Source organism: Tinamus guttatus, unplaced genomic scaffold (genome assembly GCF_059628265.1).
Source record: "Tinamus guttatus ecotype Peru unplaced genomic scaffold, ASM5962826v1 Tinamus_guttatus_pri_ptg000035l, whole genome shotgun sequence".
Taxonomy (NCBI): Eukaryota; Metazoa; Chordata; class Aves; order Tinamiformes; family Tinamidae; genus Tinamus; species Tinamus guttatus.
Window position 1 is genome coordinate 550,895 of NW_028288569.1, and position 20,100 is coordinate 570,994.

At 46.7% G+C, this 20,100-nt stretch overlaps 1 protein-coding gene across 1 annotated transcript in view; it reads right to left on the reverse strand.

Annotated features, from left to right (window-relative positions):
- Positions 1 to 20,100, reverse strand: part of PTGFRN (prostaglandin F2 receptor inhibitor) — a gene marked incomplete at its 5' end in the record, with an annotated part of 36,001 nt that overhangs the window by 7,086 nt on the left and 8,815 nt on the right. Inside the window, 3 exons of the mRNA XM_010224556.2 lie at positions 2,083 to 2,190; positions 12,025 to 12,444; positions 19,207 to 19,632. Of these exons, the coding sequence (XP_010222858.2) occupies positions 2,083 to 2,190; positions 12,025 to 12,444; positions 19,207 to 19,632 (954 nt within the window). The remainder of the gene's footprint in view (positions 1 to 2,082; positions 2,191 to 12,024; positions 12,445 to 19,206; positions 19,633 to 20,100) is intronic.

The following is a 20,100-nucleotide window of genomic DNA, read 5'->3' on the forward strand; positions in this document are numbered from 1 at the left end:
CTGTAGCTGTTGGGATCCCAGCTGCTCCCTGCAGCTCTTCTGCCAGCCTCATCCAGAGAGCCAGCTAGTCTGGAGAGCTGCCAGTTTCTCAGGCACATCTTAGAGTGTGAGAGTGTGTATTTTCTCCACAAGAACATGCAGACTGTGACTGCTCGGCACCCAAATCCCTCTCACCCAGCAACTTGATGCTCAGAGCATGAACTCCAGTGTTCCTCAACACCTGCTCCAATGCCTCACTTCTTTACTCCTAGCTGTGCACATCTACTGCATGCGTCTACTCTGCCCTGTTACAGAGAATAATAAAAAGGCAGAGAGCTGCCATGCTCACAATGATGTTATGCAGCTACAGAACAGGTTACAGTGCTGACATTTAAAACTCTGCCTTGGCTGCTCAGCAATCTCTGGTAACTGCAACAATTCCAAACTCCACACACTTTATCTATTACTTTAATAGTGCCTATCACTTTAATAGACATCAATGCCCTCTACTAAGGTTGCCGAATTTAAGCTTAACTGTGTAGATCAGCAGATCCCTAGAGAGGCCCCCTTTTTGCCTAAATGCATTCAATCACCCTTACCTTGCCAGAGTTTCTCCCAGTCTCCCACGCACAGCACCAAGCCAGCTGCAGCAGAGCACTGGCAGGTGACCTTCCCCGTTAGCAAGCAGCTTCTTTCCCGGTTTCAAGTGGATGAAGGATGCTGAGGCCTCTGTGACAAGACAACCCCAAGCTTATTTCAGCTGTTAACCACCAGCAGAGGCAGCAGCTGCTTCCAGGCAGCAAGTTCTGCTTAGCAAAGGAAGCAGCTGCTCTGGATAGTGCTTTGCAGTAATATGTGTACAGGTTGGGGAGCCCTTCAGCTTGGAAGAGACTTCTGCTCAGCACAGCAAAGGACAGGCTGAGGCAAACACACACGGGCACGTTCATGCAGACTGGGTTGTATCGAGAGAGGCTGCGAATCTTTTGACTGCCATCAAGTTCACTCATTCCCCACCACTGCCACCTCCAAAGCATTTCACTTCTATCATTTTTTTCACAAGTGCAGAACTAAGCAGATTGCTTCAGTCCTACACTCACATTTCAAGTAAAATGGACAGTCTGGAACTTCCTAAACCTGATAATTCATCTCAGCAGCACAGCAGCTACACTAGATGCAGTATTTCTTGCACAGCACCATTTTGCAGAATTTTATGGAAGCTTAACATGAATCACATCTCTGTTTATATGCTTATATATTTAGATTTGTATTAGGAAGGGGAGGGAAGGGGAGGGAAGGGGAGGGAAGGGGAGGGAAGGAAAGAAAAAGAGGACTAAACTCATACCAAGTCCAATTTTTTATTACATTACTACAGCAACCAGAGGTATTCTGACACCATTCCTGATGAAAAGCAGCTCAGGAAACCTTTGGTAAGCAGCTAAGTTTTGAGCTATTTTCTGAACTTTCCAGCCCTTCATGAAAGTTTGCCATTAAAGTGTTCATTGCCCTTTTCATAGCAATTACGTAGTACATTTATTCCTTCTTTTTCATGCAAAAGAGAGGCTCACCTCTGAAGGCATCAGCAGGGAATATTAGTTCTCAGTATTTAAGCTACAGTAGGCAATTTTTGCGATTGTTAGATTTACATTACATTCCTATCCACTCTGAAGCTTTCTACGGAAAATCCACTCTGAAGTGTTAATCTGACTGGCCAGCCGATTTAAGACTTCTTCATAAATGACAGTGTTTTCTCCTAACAGGTTTGTCCTTCTAATTAAAGATGACAGGAAGACTTGTCAAGGTCCATCTCGTGGTTACAGGTAGAGCCTGGCAGCAGTATGGGTCAGCTGGTACAGAGAGCACAGGTGGATTTAGCAGTAAGAACACCTCCCCCTCTCCCCAACGCAATGTGGAAGAAAAGTTTGGTACTAAATGAGGCTGTGTAAAGCAAACACACTCTCCTGGAATTAGCTGCCATATTAAGACTTCCATACTGGTCCTCAATCCCTCAGCCTCCCTCAAGAAATACAGGGTCCACACCATCAGTGTTATTGAGAGAATAAAGGCAAAATAAGTTGCAACAATAGACAGCTTTTGCAGAAATACCTGGCTCAAGCGCCATTCCTTCCGTGGTGATGATACACAGCAAATCTGCCAGTTCACCCTGGTAAATCATCTGGTTGTCCGAATGCACTGAGACATTAAACACGGGACCTAAAAAAGAATAAACACAGTTACGAACAACAGGCTTTTATTCAGTATTCAAAAGCTTCTCGTGTGTGTTTTTAAAGTGTTCTTTCCTTGCATCTTTTAAAGTGCTCTCTGCTTGCTTACAGAGGTCTGTAGTAGTATAGTACTAAGTAATCATGTAATAGACTTGACAAAACAATAACCCATTTTCAGCCACTAACTCCTTTACTAGGACAAAGTATCCAAACTGTCAGACCTGTAGTTCTGCCCGATCACAGACCACGGACAACACAGCAGCTGCTGCCCAATCTGCCGCCCACTGTCCTGCACAAAAGGACAGCGACTACAGCAGTGACTACCAGCGACTTCAGCAAGAGCAAGGGAGTTCAAATCCTCAGACCTTTTTGCATCAGGTTCTCAATAGGAATTGAGGTTAGAGCAAACCAGTCTTTATACAGTACAGATGGTTCTGCTGTGGGATTGAAGCAGCAAATATAAGCATAATAATAAAATCTGCTTTTAACGCTTTTCTGTGGGTTTTCCTTCAGGCTTCATCACAGACAGCTTCTCCCCTAGCAGATGTGTCATGCCTAGAGGTACAGGAACTCCTCTAACTGTAGAGTGGTGATGATATTGACGAAAACCATTAGGCCATTATGAAATGCTCACATCGTAGGGATGTGAGAGCTTGACTTGAAGCACACCTAAAAGAAAATCCCACATGTTGACAGTAACTATATCTTTGGTGCAAAATTATGAAGACACAGCTTTTCAGATACATTGCTACTACTCTCCATTTCACAGGCAGAAGCTGAAGAACAATCCAAATACCCTTCGGGACTTCTTTACTAAACAGAGCGAGGGAGATGAGGAGGAAAGCTGTTGTCAACAGTTCCCTCCAGGACAGCTTCAGAGGGAGAAGGCCAGGGAATCCAAGAAGGAACCTGGGGCTCAGATTAAAAACTGCCCTGTTCCATTCCCTGGTCTCCTTTAGCGGCTGCCATTGCTGGGCTCTCTTACCTCCATGACAGCAGCAGCATCAAGAATAGGAGGGTCATTTAGGGCTGGAGGGAAAAAGCTGTTGGAAGAGTTGACCTTCCCCACTTCTTCACGTTATTTCAGTATGGAAACTGTAATCTTCAAATCTGCTAGAGATCTGTGGCAAACACCACTTCTGACAAAGAAGGTTTAAAGAAACCATCCAAGCAACCCACCGTCCCCTGCCCTCCCAGCCCCTTCCGTGGGGAGCTACGTTCATAGCTCACCATACCGCACTGCTGTCACATCACTTCCAAACTGAGGCTCTGGAAAGAGATGTGGAGATGCCATGAAGCCAGAGCTGTCATTTTTAGTGAAATTATTCTAGCCCACAACGGCCCATCTGGTTTTGGTTAGCAGAGATTATACAGCACACTAAGAGCTGAAATCCAATTACATTGCAATAATGACTCTGTAGCTTCTTAAATTCCCCTCCCCAGTTTCCAGTGGGCACAATGTACTGCTCTTTATTATAAACTGTAAATCCTTTACAGTCCTGTTCTCTGCCCCAGAAAAAGCAGCACTTCGCACCTCCTGGTAGTTTGTGCACACTTAGCCGTGGGGGTGTCATACCCTTTCTCTCACTATAGCCCTCCAAGCAAAGGGGAAATAAGGGCAGAGAGACACTAGAGGTTGTATGTAGGCCACTGGCTGAAACTCCTACATGCTTCTTCCAGAATGTATTTAAGGAAATAAAAGCCCCAACACTCTGAAGCACAGCTGCTAAGGCAGGGACTTCATGAGCAGTTCCTAACTTAGGTTTCATGTGCTGGGATCCCTTCTGGGAAAATGGAAATAGGAAGCTCATTGTTCCCTCAGCCTCTGTCCAGGCTCCTTCTACGGGAACTTCGTTTCCTAATATGTCCCCCATTAAACTCCCATTATGCCCCCACTACAGACCCCCATATTAAGGGTGTATATTTCCCTTGCACTTACTATCTTCTTCAGAAGAAACCAAATCTTTTCCATGTTTTTTTTCCCCAGAGTTGTGCAGCCAGGGACTACTTAGAAAGGCAGAAGGGACCATAGCTCTCCGGCCAACTCAAACCTGACAAGTCTCAAGCTGTGCATGAGCTGCCAGTGACTGTCAAATGTTCCCTGGGGCCCCTGCAGTTCGTAGCCCCTGCTGCAGTGACCAGGCAGAGAGCAGCACCGCCACAGCCCTGGATGGGTTGTCCACATTGCTGGGTCTGCTCGGTGCCCCAGCAGCGAGCGATGGCGCACACCGCATCAGCAACATGGGCTGCGCTGCACTCCCCTCCACGCCGACAGCAGGGCTCGGGCTCCGCTCCTGCAGACAGCCCTGCCCGGCCAGATGATCGCAGGGGTCGGGCGAGGCAGATGAACACCACGATGCTAGACCCAGCTAGATGCACCACCCAGCTAGAGCTGGGCTGCAGGGTGCTCCCAGGCAGGATAATCAGGGGAAAATGGGTACACACAAATAGCACTTCTCAGGTCTTTATTTCAGGATCAAAAGTCCAGACCTCTACTGCATTCAGTAGACGCTGGCTTCAAACTCCAGCCTGCTCAACAAACCCCTAATGCAGAGTGGAGCTTGAGCCTACCCCGCTGAGTATTACAAGCACAAAAGCTAAGCTGTTTGGTCACTCAGTCAGGGAAGGTCATACTATGGTAGCACATCCACACTTCTGGGTTACTGAACGCAGCTCGCGCCTGTCTCCCACACAAGGGGTCAAGGTTTCCTGGGCAAGAAACAGGCTGCTGGGCAGCAGCTGCTCTGCCGTTTCATCATCAGCCTTCCCCTCCTAAGCCACAGCCTCTTCTTTGCTTATGTCCCTACCGGGGTCCGCATTTCCTACAAATTAACGTATCTGGTACCTCCAGGGAAGAAATCACTGTCCTGTGTCAGAAGGGCTGGACTTCAACAGAAAACAGAGAGATATGTCAGGGCTTGTGCTCCTCCCTCGCTCTAGCTCAAGAAAACCAATTTCTTCCCCTGCCACCGGAGGCATGTGGCTTGCTAGGAGAAGCATCTCTCCTCTCTGCCCACGGGCCCCGTGCCTTGGCCTCAGGCTGCTCTCAGACACGAAAGGATGGAACAAGGCATCTTCACTGACTATTTTTCCTCCATCACCAAACATGACAGGAGAGGAGACCATCTGCAGCCTGGAAAGGTATTTGCCCTGAGCTGGAGTAGGGGGACAACTTACCTTGACTTCGGCTCTGCCTTTCTGGCAACAGAAAGAGAAAAGGAGCGACAAGCTGCATGTCAGTCTCAAACAAAAGCAAGAGTAAATCAGCATTCATTAGTGAGTTACAAGCAAAACTGCCAGCTAACCTAACCAGGCATCTTCAGACTCAAGAAAAGCACCTCAGCAGAAAAGAACAACACCAGAGCAACCACAGGATGTCTTGGTGGATCCTCAAGAGCCTTTAAGATGCATCTGGGGACAAACGTGCCCCCAGGCCATCTTCTGCAGACAAGCAACCACCACACAAACGAAACCCATGGATGCAAGCACATGGCAGCAGGGAACCCCCAGCAGACACGCTGACTGGCGGGGTCTCAGGACGCCACATTCAAGCGTTTGCAGCATCCCAAGAAGAGCTGAAGGGAGAGGCCAAACTCTCCCTTGATGCGATCTGAGTTTGTGCCTCAGTAGCCTTGAGAAAACCCAACCTCTTTACAGGTAACACACCACGTGGCTTTGCCACTCGTATTCAACAGCAAGAACTACGCTCATTGGCACTTACCGGCAATGCGAGAGAATAAACAAACAAATGTAGTCGCAGTTGCAGGGCTGACAGGTGAAGCGTGGCCTGTGGGGCTCCTCAAGAGCCAAGCAGGGCTAAGCCGGAAAGCGGCTCTGTGCTCCATAGCCAAGGGACAATTAGAGCCACGTAGCTTCAGGATGGAAGGTAACGATTGCACCTGCAGCCAACTCGGAAATGCAGTAAAAGCCTGGGCTTACAAAACCAAGGCAGCAATCTCAGGTCTAAGAGTTAATCAACCCTCCCCTGAACTGCCATCTGCTGCAGAGATCTTTGATTTTCAGCACAGGTAAAGTCTCTGCTCCTCATCATACTAAGCAATCTCAAAAACAACTCTCTTTTCTTTAATGAAGTAATAACAATCTTATATTAAAGAGCATTGGAAGTCAAGAAGGGAATGAAAAAACAGCTTTCAGACCATTTATTGACTTCCAAAAGCTTGAAAAACATTTTTATTTTAAATGGAAAGAAAAGAAGCTGAGACTAGAAGTTTACTAACTAGCACAGCCTAGAAGTGCTTAAAGGAAACACAGTTCCAGGATCAAGATTCATTTGGTTTGGTTTCTTTTGAATGCCTCGTTCTATGGCCAAATTTTATTGTGCCAATCATTGACTTTGTACAATTGAGAAAAAAAATCCTAAAGTGACTTAGCTAGAAAATATACTGCAAATTCTTCCACATATAAATGAAATGGAAACCGAGCTCCACCAAATTTGGTATATTATTAGTGCTCAATCAGGCTGAAGAGGCTGGGGGTTTGAAAGGAGGAGCTCAGGTTCATTGAGTTAATTTTCTCATCTTAAAGAATTATGTATTGGGAGGGGAAAAAAAAAAAAAAACACAGTCCCCTATTTAACTGATTTCACCTCATTCTTCCTACTTTGCTTAACCAGCCAAACAACTTCAGTCTCCCAAAAATCGAAAGAGAACACAGGCAATAATAATCAAAATCCAGTTAACATCTGGATTTATAAGAGCAGAAAGAACTCCTCATTACCTAGATCCTAGGCAACCTTTCAACCTTCCCTACTTCATCTTTGCCAGCAGTTCTCTGCAAAAACAATGCATAAACTCCCCAAAGAACTGAGGTGTCCTTATTCTCTAGACAAGCAAAGAGGAAGGCCAAGTCACCAGACTGGCAGAGACCCCGTACGGGCAAGACCCCGGCGCGTAGCCCCTTGCTCAGCACCGCGGCAGCCATCGCCGCCTGCGCCGTCCCTGCTTGCAGCCAGCCAGCTCCACAAACCCTCAAGGGAAAACACTGATGCAATCCACTAGTTCTCTCGTGTCCAAAACATTACTCATCTCTCTCCTGGCACCGCATTTTCCATTCTTGAACTGAGGAGCCCATGATCCGCCTCTCTCCACATAACGAACTCCCACACTACCCCAGACCTTGCCCTCTCCCTGTTTCTTCATGGAGTTGTTGGTCCCTAATCACGTTTGCCCCAAACCTCTTAAGAGTTGTTTGAGGAAGAAGCGCTCACAGTAGTTCAGGCTCTGGTTTCTATTTCCAGCTATAAATTCACATCCATACACACAACAGCACACAACGATGAAGCATGTTCCTGCCCGTTAACGGGAGCTGGAAAATACTGGCCTTTCTTGCCACAGAGTTTTTGCCATATCGCTCTTCATTCATTCCCATGATTAAGTTTTCTTTCCTTTAAATAAATCTTGCTCTTCCCCTTTCTTGTAACTGACTCTCTGTGGGTCATTACAGGGCATCATTCCATTTTAATTGCGAGTTCAACATCAATACTCAGCTCATATTTCTGCAGCACTTGGTTTATCTCTACTTATTCCAAAGAGAGTGATAACACATTGCTGTGCAATGAGCTCACACACCGATGTAATCCAGGGTGGAAGCCTTGAGATGATTCCCTCGAAGTCCCCTTTTGTTCTGCTTTGTTTCTCCAGAGCTTTTTCCCTCTGCTGAATGACGCTGGGGGAAGCCAGCCCAGAGGGCAGCCAAGCTCCCAACAGTTCTGCCATAACACACTCGTGTACAGGATGAGAGGCATCCTTCCCCCAGCTCCCCCCAAAGAACAGGAAAACACCAGTGACTTCTGTGGAAAACACCACGATAATGGAGTGGGCAAAAACACTCCACAACACCTCTACAATGTCTCTGCAACAGCACAATGCCTCTACAATAGCTGAGCACAAGGTTGAAGGGATAGAAAATTAGAGGATGGATGCTAAAGGAAAATACAGGAGAACAACAACCAAGAATACCTAAGGCAGACTTGTCAAGACTAAAGGAAGGACTATGTACATACCTGATGGTACATACACCGCCTGATGGTTCACGGGAGAGGAAATGGCAGAAAAGTTACAATGAATAGGAAAATAAATAAAAATGATCAAATAATCAAGCACTGAGAGCTACCCTTCTTCCTCAGTTTGCCGAGGGAGGTAAGTCTACTACCTAGAGTCTCTGTCTGAGGTGGGTTTGCCTCCTCTTCTATAAACATAAGCTTGGTTTGGCTACCGTTATGGGCGCACAGCAGGCATTTATTTTATAAAATCAGTCTTATGATACATGTTATTCATAAGGCCAGCCCAGAGGATTCCCAAGATTCTGGCCTTAAAATATATACATTAGAGAACAACCTGCCATTGATCGAATATACGGGAACTAATGGCCTACTAGATTTTCCTCATGACTTCCAGTTCATACAATTGACTGGACAAAATCCACTTTTCAGTTTTCAGTTCAGGAAATTTCAAATAAATGCCTTTGCATTAAAGTTTCAGATCATAAACTAACTGGAACATAAACGTCTCTCTGCAGCAGCAAGCGGAGAAAGAAGAAAAGGTCTCTGCTTGCAGCCAGCAAGTTCTGCCTCAGACGGAAAGAATCTGAGCAAGACATTTTCCACAGATGTTCATGGAAAAACATTTCAGAGCGCTGCTACATTTCAGGCCTATTGTGGCAGGAAACACTGAAGTTTCATGCGTGCAGCCCCCTGCTCATACCTAAGCAGCTCGCAGACCTCCCGCTGTTGAGAGATCACGTTGCACACACGTACGCACAAGGAAAAGCCCTTCCTTGTTACCCAGGGAGCTGCGACCCCCCAGCCCTGCTTTTTCTGCACCTTTCCCACCAGCCTCCCCACCAACTTTTGGGCAGTCTCTCATTGTCCCCAGAGGCCGCTAGCTCCCTCAGCAAGTCTCCCTTGCCCCATTCACAGGGGGGAAAAGCATGAGGCCACCTTCCTTCTTCGGGGAAGGGGTTTGCAAGCACCCCTACCACACGACGTGAGAACGGAGCACGTTGACCAAACTGAGCTTTTATTGCTGCTCCACAACTTGGTCATTTACCTCTGGCTCCTCGGGTTGGTCACATGTGCAAAGCCAGTTCACCTCAGCAGACACAACCAATGCATCCACAAAACCCCCTCTATCAGCACATACACCCGCTCCCAAACAGTTCTCCTTAATTTCCACTTGTCTGAGCAGACTCACAGGGCACAGCAGAGGAGCGGGGTCTGAGGGAGGGAAGTCCAGCAGCACTTTACGGAGGCAGCCACGCTCCCGCGGACCAGCCGAACATTTGGAGGGCCACGGGCGACGACGCGGGAAGCGCGTTTGCCAGCATCCCGTCTAGCCCCGCTCACCAAGTCCTCCCTGCCCCGTCGGCAGGGCTGCAATCTCACAGCGCTCACATAGCCAAATAAGTCCATCAAAAAAGATTTGAGGACACATTTGCCAAGACATCCAGACAACAAAGATTTTTCAACAGCAAATAGGGGGTTGGGTGGGGGGGGGGGGGGGGGCTTGGTTTTTTGTTTGTTTGGGTGGGGGTTTTTTTGTTTTTTTGTTTTTTTGTTTTTTTTTTTTGTTTTTTTTTTTGTTTTTTTTGGTTGGTTGCTTTTTTAGGCCAAAGAGAAGTTGTGCTCACAATATAGGAGAGCCTTTAGAAGCAGCCCAGAGATGAATGTCCAGCACAGATACTCGAGTAACAAATGAAGGACGCACAGTTCATCCATTAGTGGTGGGAAGGAAGGGATTTCAAGCCAGATTTTGCTACGTGCCAAGATTATTTCAGGAAATAGCCCTTCAGTATATTGTGCCTGGGATCTCATTTCTCTCTCCGTTCTTTCACAAAGAATGAAAGGCTGAGGGGGTGTCAGGACCAGGCCCCCTGCTGCTCAGCCCTGCTACTGGAATTCACACATTCCCAGGGCAGTGCTCCAGGCTGGCCCCCTTCCTCACTCCATGCATCGGAAATCCTATCTGGGGGAAGAGGGAGGGATTAGAGAGTGACAGTGAAAAGAAGTTGAGACTGCAATATAGACACTTTCCTCCTTCGCACAGCTCACACGTGTCCCTTGGAAGCATGGATATTAATTGCATCTCACCGGATTTTGGGGATGGGACTTCGAAGTGACGCAACACAAAATGTTGGGAGAATAATCAAGCACCACTTTTACACAGGAAAGTCTTTAGGTAACAGCATGGAGGGGAAGGATTTGGGACTGATTTCCCTTTTGCTGGTTTTCTTATTGAGTCTGACGCAGATACCAAGAGTAGCAAGGTTGAAGCTACAGTCCATTAAAAAACCTTAAAAAGACGACATAAATCCACAGCAATATTCAGCTATGACTGTGCTGTTCAGAGAAGCATGTGGAGCATGGGTAACTAATAGATTATTTTCAGACAATTCTTTATCATAGAGCTAAAGGAAAAGCCAAGCAGAAATGACCTAAAATTGAAATAAATTTTGAATTCAGTCACTGTTCTATCTCAGGCCATCTCTGATCAGGCTGCTTCTTCATCAGGGTTCATATCAAGATGCTGCTCTTCAAAACTTCTCAGAGACTGATGTCCTTATTCCATGGCTGTCCCTAGGCTCAGCTCATGTCACTTCCGCAGTGCACCTGCTACAGGTAAGTTCAGTTTCTAGAAATTATCTAGTGGAGAATGAATATTGTTCTCAGCTATGACAACAAGCAGAAGACAAGCTGCTCTAGCCTAGTCACAGCCATATCTTCTAAAAACCGTCCCAACCCAATATTGGCTGGGATCTAATACATATCTAAGCGTAACTTAGAAGAAGTATATCTAAGTGTAACTTAGATGAAGGAGTGTGATTAGAGACCTATTCCAAAACTATGTTTATTAATCAGAGTGGGGGAATGAAAGACATTCGAGATAAAAACAAGTCAGAGAGCCCCAGCATAGGAGGCACCCTTAGGCTGAGAGCCAAAACTGTCCAAGTCACCAGTTTTGTTTATCAAATTGTGAGATAAGCCCTCCACTCCTAAGGGCACCATGATTATAAAACAACTCCACAGCATTTCCAACCACCCAGGACAACAGGAAGTCAGTGTTAAAATGCACCTCTGATGATCCAAACCACTCCTGTGTCCCTCACTCTCCTCAACAGTACACCAGGACAGACATATTTCCCTTGGTAGATCTTGTCAGGTAGGCTATGTAGGAGCCGAGAAGGAGGGTTTTGTAAAGGTTGTGGGGAACAGGATGCCTCTTTGGGTACTAAAATGCTTCCCAACATATGGAGCCTTGCAGTCCAGCCACAAAGACCCTTTATAGTTTTTCAGTAACAGAGTACATTTGCTGTGGTTGCTGTACCACTGCCTTGAACTGATGATTTTCCGCAATTAGATCAACAGGAAGGTGTGCTCAGGCAATTTAATGCTATGCTAATTAAGTTTGTTTTGGAACAGAATCCAGTTTATATTAAAACTCTTCCAAAGCAGTCGTTATCTAAGAGCAATCTAACGATGATGCTAGCAAGGATGGCAGCAATTATTCCATACTAAATCCAGCTCCGAGCCTGCAGGACCTTAAAAACTGCATTAGAGAAGAAAAACCCAGGGGTCACGCTTCTAAGCATTTCATTAAATGTCCTCCAGGAAATACCATGAAGGAAGAGCACACAAGCACCACCAAAGCAGACAAGCAAAGCTCTCTTCCATCTCGCTACTTGGACGGCCTTTCCACATCAAAGAAAGGATAGGCACTTCCCAGAGATAGGAAAGCCACTGGGAGAGCATCAAGAGCTTCCTCTCCTTTTCTGGCCTAGACACAGCCCAGACAAATTTTATACCAACCTGAGGTTTGGAAGTCTATCTGGATAGGATTGGAGAGGCCATTCACTGCTTCCCGCCACATGCCGCCACCACCTGGCGACCAAGCAGTCACCACACAGCGATAGAGCCCAGCATCCGAAATCTGGGTCTGATACATCCTGTAGCGAAACTCGTTCTCCTGGACCTTCTCCAGAACCACACCATCCACGCGAGTCTGATCCGTCCAGTCTTCCAGCCGCACCACTGAATCCTGGTTCAAGGAGATGATGCGAGTGGTACCATTGGGATTGGACTGATCTGCGAGCGGCTTCTCTGCAGTTATGAGGACAGAATAGCGTGGAGTCTTGATGTTCTTCGAGGACACTTTGCACGTCATCTCAAAGGTGTGGCCTGCCACAAAGAACGGCTTCAGTCTCACTGCCTCTACTGTCAGCGTGTAATCTGGAGAGAGAAGAAAATAAGCAGCAAGGGAAGGGTTAATAAATGAGGGCGACTATTTCTGTAGCATCTTTCAACTTGGAAGGTAACTAAAACAGAGCACTTTTCAGGGGAAACAAATTCCAGAACATTCCTCCGAACACCTGGTGACAGTCCAGGTGCACACACAACAACACACAACAGTCTGGGTCAAGAGGTAAGGATTCTACAACAAACAGTGCATTGGGAATATACTGCAACACATAGGTCATAGCATAAGGCCTCCAAAATCTTTTTTTTTTTTTTTTTATTCAGGAGTAGAGCCAGCAGTCATATGAGACTTAGAGCCCCCATTTTACACCGGATCTGGAACAACACCAGCAGCAACAGGATATGAGGACACTGATGACTAATGACAAAAGCCATCACTGGCTGCATGTGCAGCACTTCATGTACCTTCTAGCATTTCTCTTCAAAACCCACCTGAGCAGCAACCCAAACACATGCAGCTGAACTCCCAAGATCAACTGAAAGCACATGTTGGAAAAGCTGGCAGCAACATGAGAAAACCCCATCCCCAGCACCCACGCACAGTTCTCCGCTGAAAGAGTTCAGTGTACCTCCTGCTTCCAGACATGCTCTTTGCACTTGCTTCTCTTGCACTCTTCTAAGCATAGGCCAGCCAGAAGCCTTAACACTTCTCCAACAGCCACTTTTGCACCAACAATGTCAATAATACTTTGCTGGTTTTCCTTCCTTTTCCTTCAGCATTCTCCAAGTCTGTAGACCCCTCAGTCCCAAGAATCCTTTAATTACAGGGTTTGGGAAAAAAAACCAAAAACCAAAAAACACATATCTAGCTGCAAAGCCTCAAGATAAAAAAGATAAAAGCCACAATGAAAAATTGAGAAAAAAATGAGAGGTGACAGAAATCAGAGCTAGATAAAAGGAAAGGGATTTGCTAGTTTTGTTTCACTACAGTGGACACAGATGCCACACACCTAGGAAGATTTCCTTCCACCTGCGAAGGTGAATGAGGACTGTATTAGTACACATAAATTACACCAATTTCCCAAGGTAGCAGTATAGGAAGAATGGAGCTAGCCCAACCTTCTGGGCATTGACTTTGACGCAGCATTTTCTCCTTTCCCTCCTCCCCAGCTCCCCCAGAAAGGATGACTGCACATTAACCAAAGAAGCTACACAGATCACATTTATGCAAGGTGAAACTTTACAGATCGAGGGAAATAAACTAGAAATAAACTATGGTGAGATTGTAACACATCCCAAATTGAACTGAGTGCAGTAATTCTCATGCCCTCCCCATGAAAGCAACAAGATACTTGTCAAGATTACATTTTGCAGTGTTTTGCCTTCAAGCTGCAGTTTTCACAATGAGTAAACACAGCCCACAAGATGAGAAACGTGCTATGACAACTTTAAATCAGTACTGTATAAAGCAGATCACAGTACAAAGCTGAATAAAAAGAACAGCAGGCTGAGGGAAAGCTGAGTCGCTCCTAGTGGTCTAGCAAAGCACAGAATTACTTGATACTTCAAACCAAACCATGCCCACACTTCCATCTGCTAGGCACGTGGGAATATGAGAGTTGCACATTGAGGACACACCTGAAGTTGTGCGAAGGCTCATCATGGATCTGCTCCTATTCTTCAAATCCATTTTTTCTCATTTTATGTCCATAAGATTCTGATATCGCCCTCTCTGAAAGCTTGCAGCCCTTATGGGTCCAGCGTAGACCAGTATGTCACATGTTTTAGGAGTATAGCAGACAATCATATTCCTGACTCAAAAGGAGAAGCACAAGTCTGTCCCATACTGCTACTTCCTAATCTTGTGAGGGGATTCTGGGCAAATATCTCCCAGGTGCAAGCCCTCTCCCTTGGCTCCTGGTCTTTATATGAAACACAGGAGCAGTGGGCATGGGGGCCCCCCTCCCAAGCTAGATCTTGTCCTCCCAAGTCTTTGCTTGGCTTCTCATTTGAAGGCAAGAAAGAAAAATGCTGGTCTTACCGACTGTTTTCACTAGAGACAAAGGGGTCAAAATGGTTGTGGCAGCATGCAGCAGCAGCAGCAATGCCATCTCAAGAGTTTGTGCAAAAGAACATCTGAAGACGAGATATGCAGCTGGAGAACAGTGAGGCAATTCAAAGCAGTTAGAAATTAGCATGCAGAATAGAACAGAAGAAATCCTTAAGAGTCCTCAAAGGATTTTTCTGCCTTTAAAAGGATAAGATAAAATAAGAAGACACCCTTAGGTTGCATAAATACCACAGAAATCAAGGGAAGCCCATCTATGAGAACATAAGAAATGCAAACCAGGAGAGACAGCAGGCACAAAGAGCAACACCCACATATACAGGCACTATGATGCCTTTTGTGGAAAGTTAAATGTATATACACTTTATTGTATGTAGATATATACACACACACACGTATTTCTGAGTCTGCAATATTACTGAAAACCCAGCATACCCTATGAACTAGAAAAGTCTGCACCACCATTCTAGACGCACACAGATCAGCTCCAACACTGCTCTCCTTCAGCAGCAGCAGCAGGAAGGTGATGAGAAGCCATCACTATTACCTGGGAAAGCAGGCAGGTGTGTCTGCACATAACAGCACACATGCAAGGAAGAAGAGGGGGAAAAGGTTTGGTACTCAGGTGAGAAATAACAGTATTCCACCAGAAAAGGTAAAGGGGAAAGAATAGTTTTTTCATGTTTCATAAATTAATGGATACTACACATCCAATCTTTTAGCAAGGGATGGGTCAGAGAGGCCAAGAACAACACTTTTTTCCCCTGAGAACTACAGCCTGAGATTTCACTTCTGCTCTTCTTAGATTGGCCAGGGAAGCTCAAGTTGGGCTCCCTCTGCCTTGGACACTACCTTGCATATTTGGCCCCACATGCAGCAGCAGTTCTGTGCTCAATCTTGCCTCCTTAAGCAGCCTTGAATGCAAAGCCCATCAGATGCAGGAGCCTGCAATATGCAAGGTCTACATAGGAAAGGGGTGGCAGGAGAGACTGGAATTAAACCACTCCCAAATCTTAAAACCAGTTTGGGCACTGTTGCACAGCAGACAGCTAGCAGCAAAAGAAATGCTTGCCAAATAATTCAGAGAAAATCTGCGTAATAAATTGCTTTGCAGCCTAGCAGCGTACGCTTCTGCCTTCCATCCCTGGCCACTCCAAGCTGATAAACCCCAAGGCTACCTTCCCTTTGCTATCTGCTGCTTCCTGGGTAACGAGCGTGAGCATTTTCACCAAATCTAAACCAATTTGCTAGAAGAGCCTAACAGCCCCAGGGCAGGGAGCCTCTAGCAATGACAAATGCCCTCACTGCACTTCCCTGACTCCAGCCTGCTGATGGGCACAAGAGCTGCTGTCGGAGCAAGCCAAGGTGCCCACGGGCGCTTTGGCAGCCTCAGGCGACACCATCGCAGCGTCCACAGAGGCTCTCCATCCCCTAACACGCTAAGCACGTGGAAAGCAACACACACCAAGGCAATGGCACTTTGCCTTCAGAGAAAGATGGGGCTTCGCAACACGCAGAGCTGCGACTGCAGCCGCACTCAGGTCAAAGAGCAAGACCACTGAAGATGGAGCAGGCATCTTCTGGCTACCCTATACTATCTATAGGAAAACTAGCCTGATGCATCTACATAAGGGGCAGCTGCTTTCCCCAGCGCGGTGCGTACGCAAGTGCATCACCCTCCCGACCGCTCGGCTTCCAAGCTGAACGCAGAAACACTTCATCCTCTTGCAGCCAGGGGCATGACGAGCCTGACCGCCCCTGAGGCTCTGCACGCTTAGTCAACCCACCTCCTCCTTCTTGGGCCCAAGCTGGCACACGCAGGAGGCAGTTCTGTGCCATGGGCATTTCTTTGCTCCAGAGAAATTGTACCATGCAGCAGAGTGTCTATCACGCACTAGAGATTATTAGGGTGAATAGGTGGAAGAGGTATCACTTGTTCTCTACTTTCAGAGCTTTCTGAAAGTGGCACCCTTGCTCTTCGTTAAACTCAATGCAATCTCCTGGGCAAATACTGGAGATAATTGACATTATGCTAAATGTAATTATTTTGTAAGTTTAAAGCAGAACTATTAACAACTCCCAAATAACAGTATCTTTACAATATGGAGCTCCAATTGAATGATGTTCTCCTTTTGTGAGGGCTTCCAGGCAGATCCAAAGCTGACAACACTAATTTAAGAAACAAGCAGCGACTTGGCACTTCCTGCAAATAGCAACTGTTTTAAGTGCAGTCAGCATTCACACTTGAATTAATGAATAAATAACACTATCTTTTAACACATCAAACTTACTCTGTGTTCAAAATGATCTAAAGAACTACTCAAAAAAGGTTTCCTCCCTTGATTTACCTCTTTTTAAAGTATAAGTTCCAATCAGCGATTAAGCTAAGAATAAAAAAAAAATTGATGCTTTTTCGAGATTAGATAAGGACATTTCCTATGCCACCTTCGGATGAAAGGAGTAGAGGCAGGAGTAGAAGAAACAAAGAAATTAAGTAGACCATGCATAAAATAACTGCAATGCATGATGGCGAGTGGCTGCGTTTGCAAAGCTGAGTAAGCAGAAAGACATGTGAACTTTATCAGTCTCAACAGAATAAAAATGCAGATAAAAAGCCTCAGAGTGGGCAGCCATGCGAGTCATTATACACAAGCAAGGAGGGCTTCAGCACCCTCGCATGGCACTTGCACTTCCAGCAAGGCCTCCTTGCCCTCCCTGTCCCCCCTCTCTGTGCAGATGGACCCACCGATGCCACACAATCTTTTCTCCCCTTTCTTGAAAACCCTCATTCAAGCTTCCTTTTCCAAAGCGGGACTTCTCCCAGGTTCCCCCACTCCTGCTCTAAAGTTAACAGGGAGGTTGCTAATAACAAAACAACTTGAAGAAAAGCCCCTACGTGAGCACAGGCTGCGCAAGGAACAGGCCAATTTGGGCTCTCTCCTTAGGCAAACACGTGGGAGCCTGGCTGCTTGCTTTTATAAGCCTTGGGAGCAGTTAGGGACTCAAATCACCAGAGATGCTTGTCAAAACAACAGTGGGGGAGCGGCGGCAGCAGTCCTTTAACTCCTTGCTGGCTGCTGGCTCCAGGCCTCGCTCGCAGCGGTGCCTGCGGAGTGGCGAGAGGCCTGCGGAGGACGGCACCGCGCGCGAGGGGCTCAGGAGGAGCAGATGGGGGGAGGAGAGGGAGGGGAAGCAAACCTGAATATTTTCTCCCTGCACATTCACATTACACATTTTCAGAAGGGGAAGGATCTTTAAAGGACAGTTGGCTTTCACGTCATAAATCTCCTAACTCCAATTTTTGCCAAAAAATGTACTTTTCAGCATGGGGACTATAACAGTTATATTTGCGTTATAGTATCACAAAACTAGCAGTGTATTTGGAAGAAAGCCAGAACCACGGACCGTTCACACCTGTCACGCTTTGTTTGCCCTCAGAAGCGTCGGCGCGGGCAGAGACTTCTGAACCCCAGCCGGTTTCTGTAGCCGCTCCAACGGCAACGACCGTCAGGCGAGCGCGCCCGCGCGCGCTCCGAGCTGCGGCAGAGCCGCCCGAGTAACGGCGACCGTCAGGCGGCCTCGATGACAGAGCAACCGTGTTGCTACCGGAGCGGCCGCCAGCAGAACAGCGACGTTTCTGAGCACTGCCCTGGGTCTGGGCGTGAAGGGAGTTTGGAGCAAGTAACCCAGCTCCTCTCTCCTCCGAAGCAGGATCACAGCAGAAATTCTCCAAGTCATTCTGGGACATGGCTAAGGATAATCCCTGAACAACTTTAAACTGACATCAGACTAGCTGTCTTCGAAACACAGGCCTCCTTGCCCGTGGCTACTTAGGCCAGACAGTTTAAACAGATCTACTGGGGAACAAACATCTTGGCTAAGGACAGGGCTTTGGTTGAAGATGTAACATCTTCAGCTATCCTATTCCTTCTTTCCTCATCCAAAAAACCCTCTTGCATGACCTCACATTTAAGTGATAAAAGTATTCCTTTCCTCCACAGGCCAGCCGGCCTATATGCACTCTTTTTAAGGCAGCATCAAGTGACACGGGTAGCTTCACTTAGCTCCTAAGACATGGTCCTATGGAGAGTTTAGGTGATGACCAGAGCTAATCCACTTCTTCCCAAAAAAGATTACAGCTAAGCATCAAATGACTGTTTGCTTCCACTTGCTTTTGATCCTCTGATACTGCTGTGCCCACAGACTTCCCCAATAGTGCCTTATAAACATGGGCTTGTAAACACAAAGCACGAGAAGGACTACAAACCAGTAGCCAGAAAAGCCTTGAAGTGAATGACATCTCCCTTCTCACCCCAAGACCGTGCTGTTGCGAGCAAGACGTTGCTCCCGAGGAGACAGGAGCAGCCCTGTCATGACAGCAGTCATGAAAGAGAGCAGCGACCTCGGCGTCACTGCTGGGAGCCACCCTTGCAGTGTGTGCAAGGGCAGTGACGAACTGGCTCCTGGAAGTCTCAGCACACTGCTGTGGATGTACTCCTTCTTTTTCAATTCCTCTCCAGAAATGTTGCGTAGAACTGGCTAGTGCTGTTCAGTAGTTATTTCCCTTTGCAATTTTTTGCCTTTTCAAGCGGAAATAATGTTTTTTTCCCCGCTTTTCATAGCGGAAATGCATTTCCAAAGCCCATTATCAGGCTTCTGGCTGACAGAGGCCACTCGAGAGAAAACTACCTATTCAGGTCTTTCAGCCAACAGAGAGGAGTTCCTACCTTGTGTAGCCCAGAAAATGCTGACAGGTGCAGAAGCGACATCTTTGCTCTTTATCCAGCTGTTGTTGCGGTGCCTACTCCATGCAGAGATGACACAGAAATAGTCCCCTCTGTCACTTTCTGAAGTCCACTGGATTCGTAAACTGAAGGTGTTAACAGCTTTCTTGGAGAAGATTATTTCCCCGTTCTGAGTCCGCTCCCTGCTCCTGTCCCCCAGCAGTAGAGTCCAGTCTGCATCCATGGAGGCCAGGAGTTCCTCTGGCACCACGTCGTCGCTGCGCAACCGCAGCCTGTAGTACCACGAAACTGTAAAGCGGGTGTTTGCTTCCAAGTCCTGAGCATTTGTGATCCTGCATTCAAGCTCCGTAGGGTCATCTGAGAACTTGGGTGTTTTAGAAGCATTCAGAAACACCTCATAATCTGGCTCTGCAGAGGAAAAAACCCACAAGAAAGAGGTTAGAAGTTACAAAGCAGGAATAAGTAGCAAAGGTTAATAAAAATAATAAATAAGAATGCTGCTACGTTCTAGTTTCTAAGAATATATGAGCTAAAAATCAAGTGCCACAACATACGTTTTTCTGTCAGAACCAGCAGACTGGGAACTTTGACTCAAGCCCTCAGATCTGCACCAAGAAAGTCTAAAGCAAGTCCCCCTAGGCCCACATTTCCAAACAGGATTTCTTTTTTTCTGTCTAGTCAGAACACTTCAGAAATTCAGGACAAAGTGAGCAAATTGAGCAAAATCACTCCCTTCTCTAGGCCTGTCTCCAAGAAGCCAAATCATGGCTTCATTTTCAGACATCTAGTAATCTTCTGGGCTCGACCAAATGCCCAAGGCAGCCTGCATCAACAGGCCGGTTATTCTCTAGCTTCAGACTGACGAGAGACTCCTAT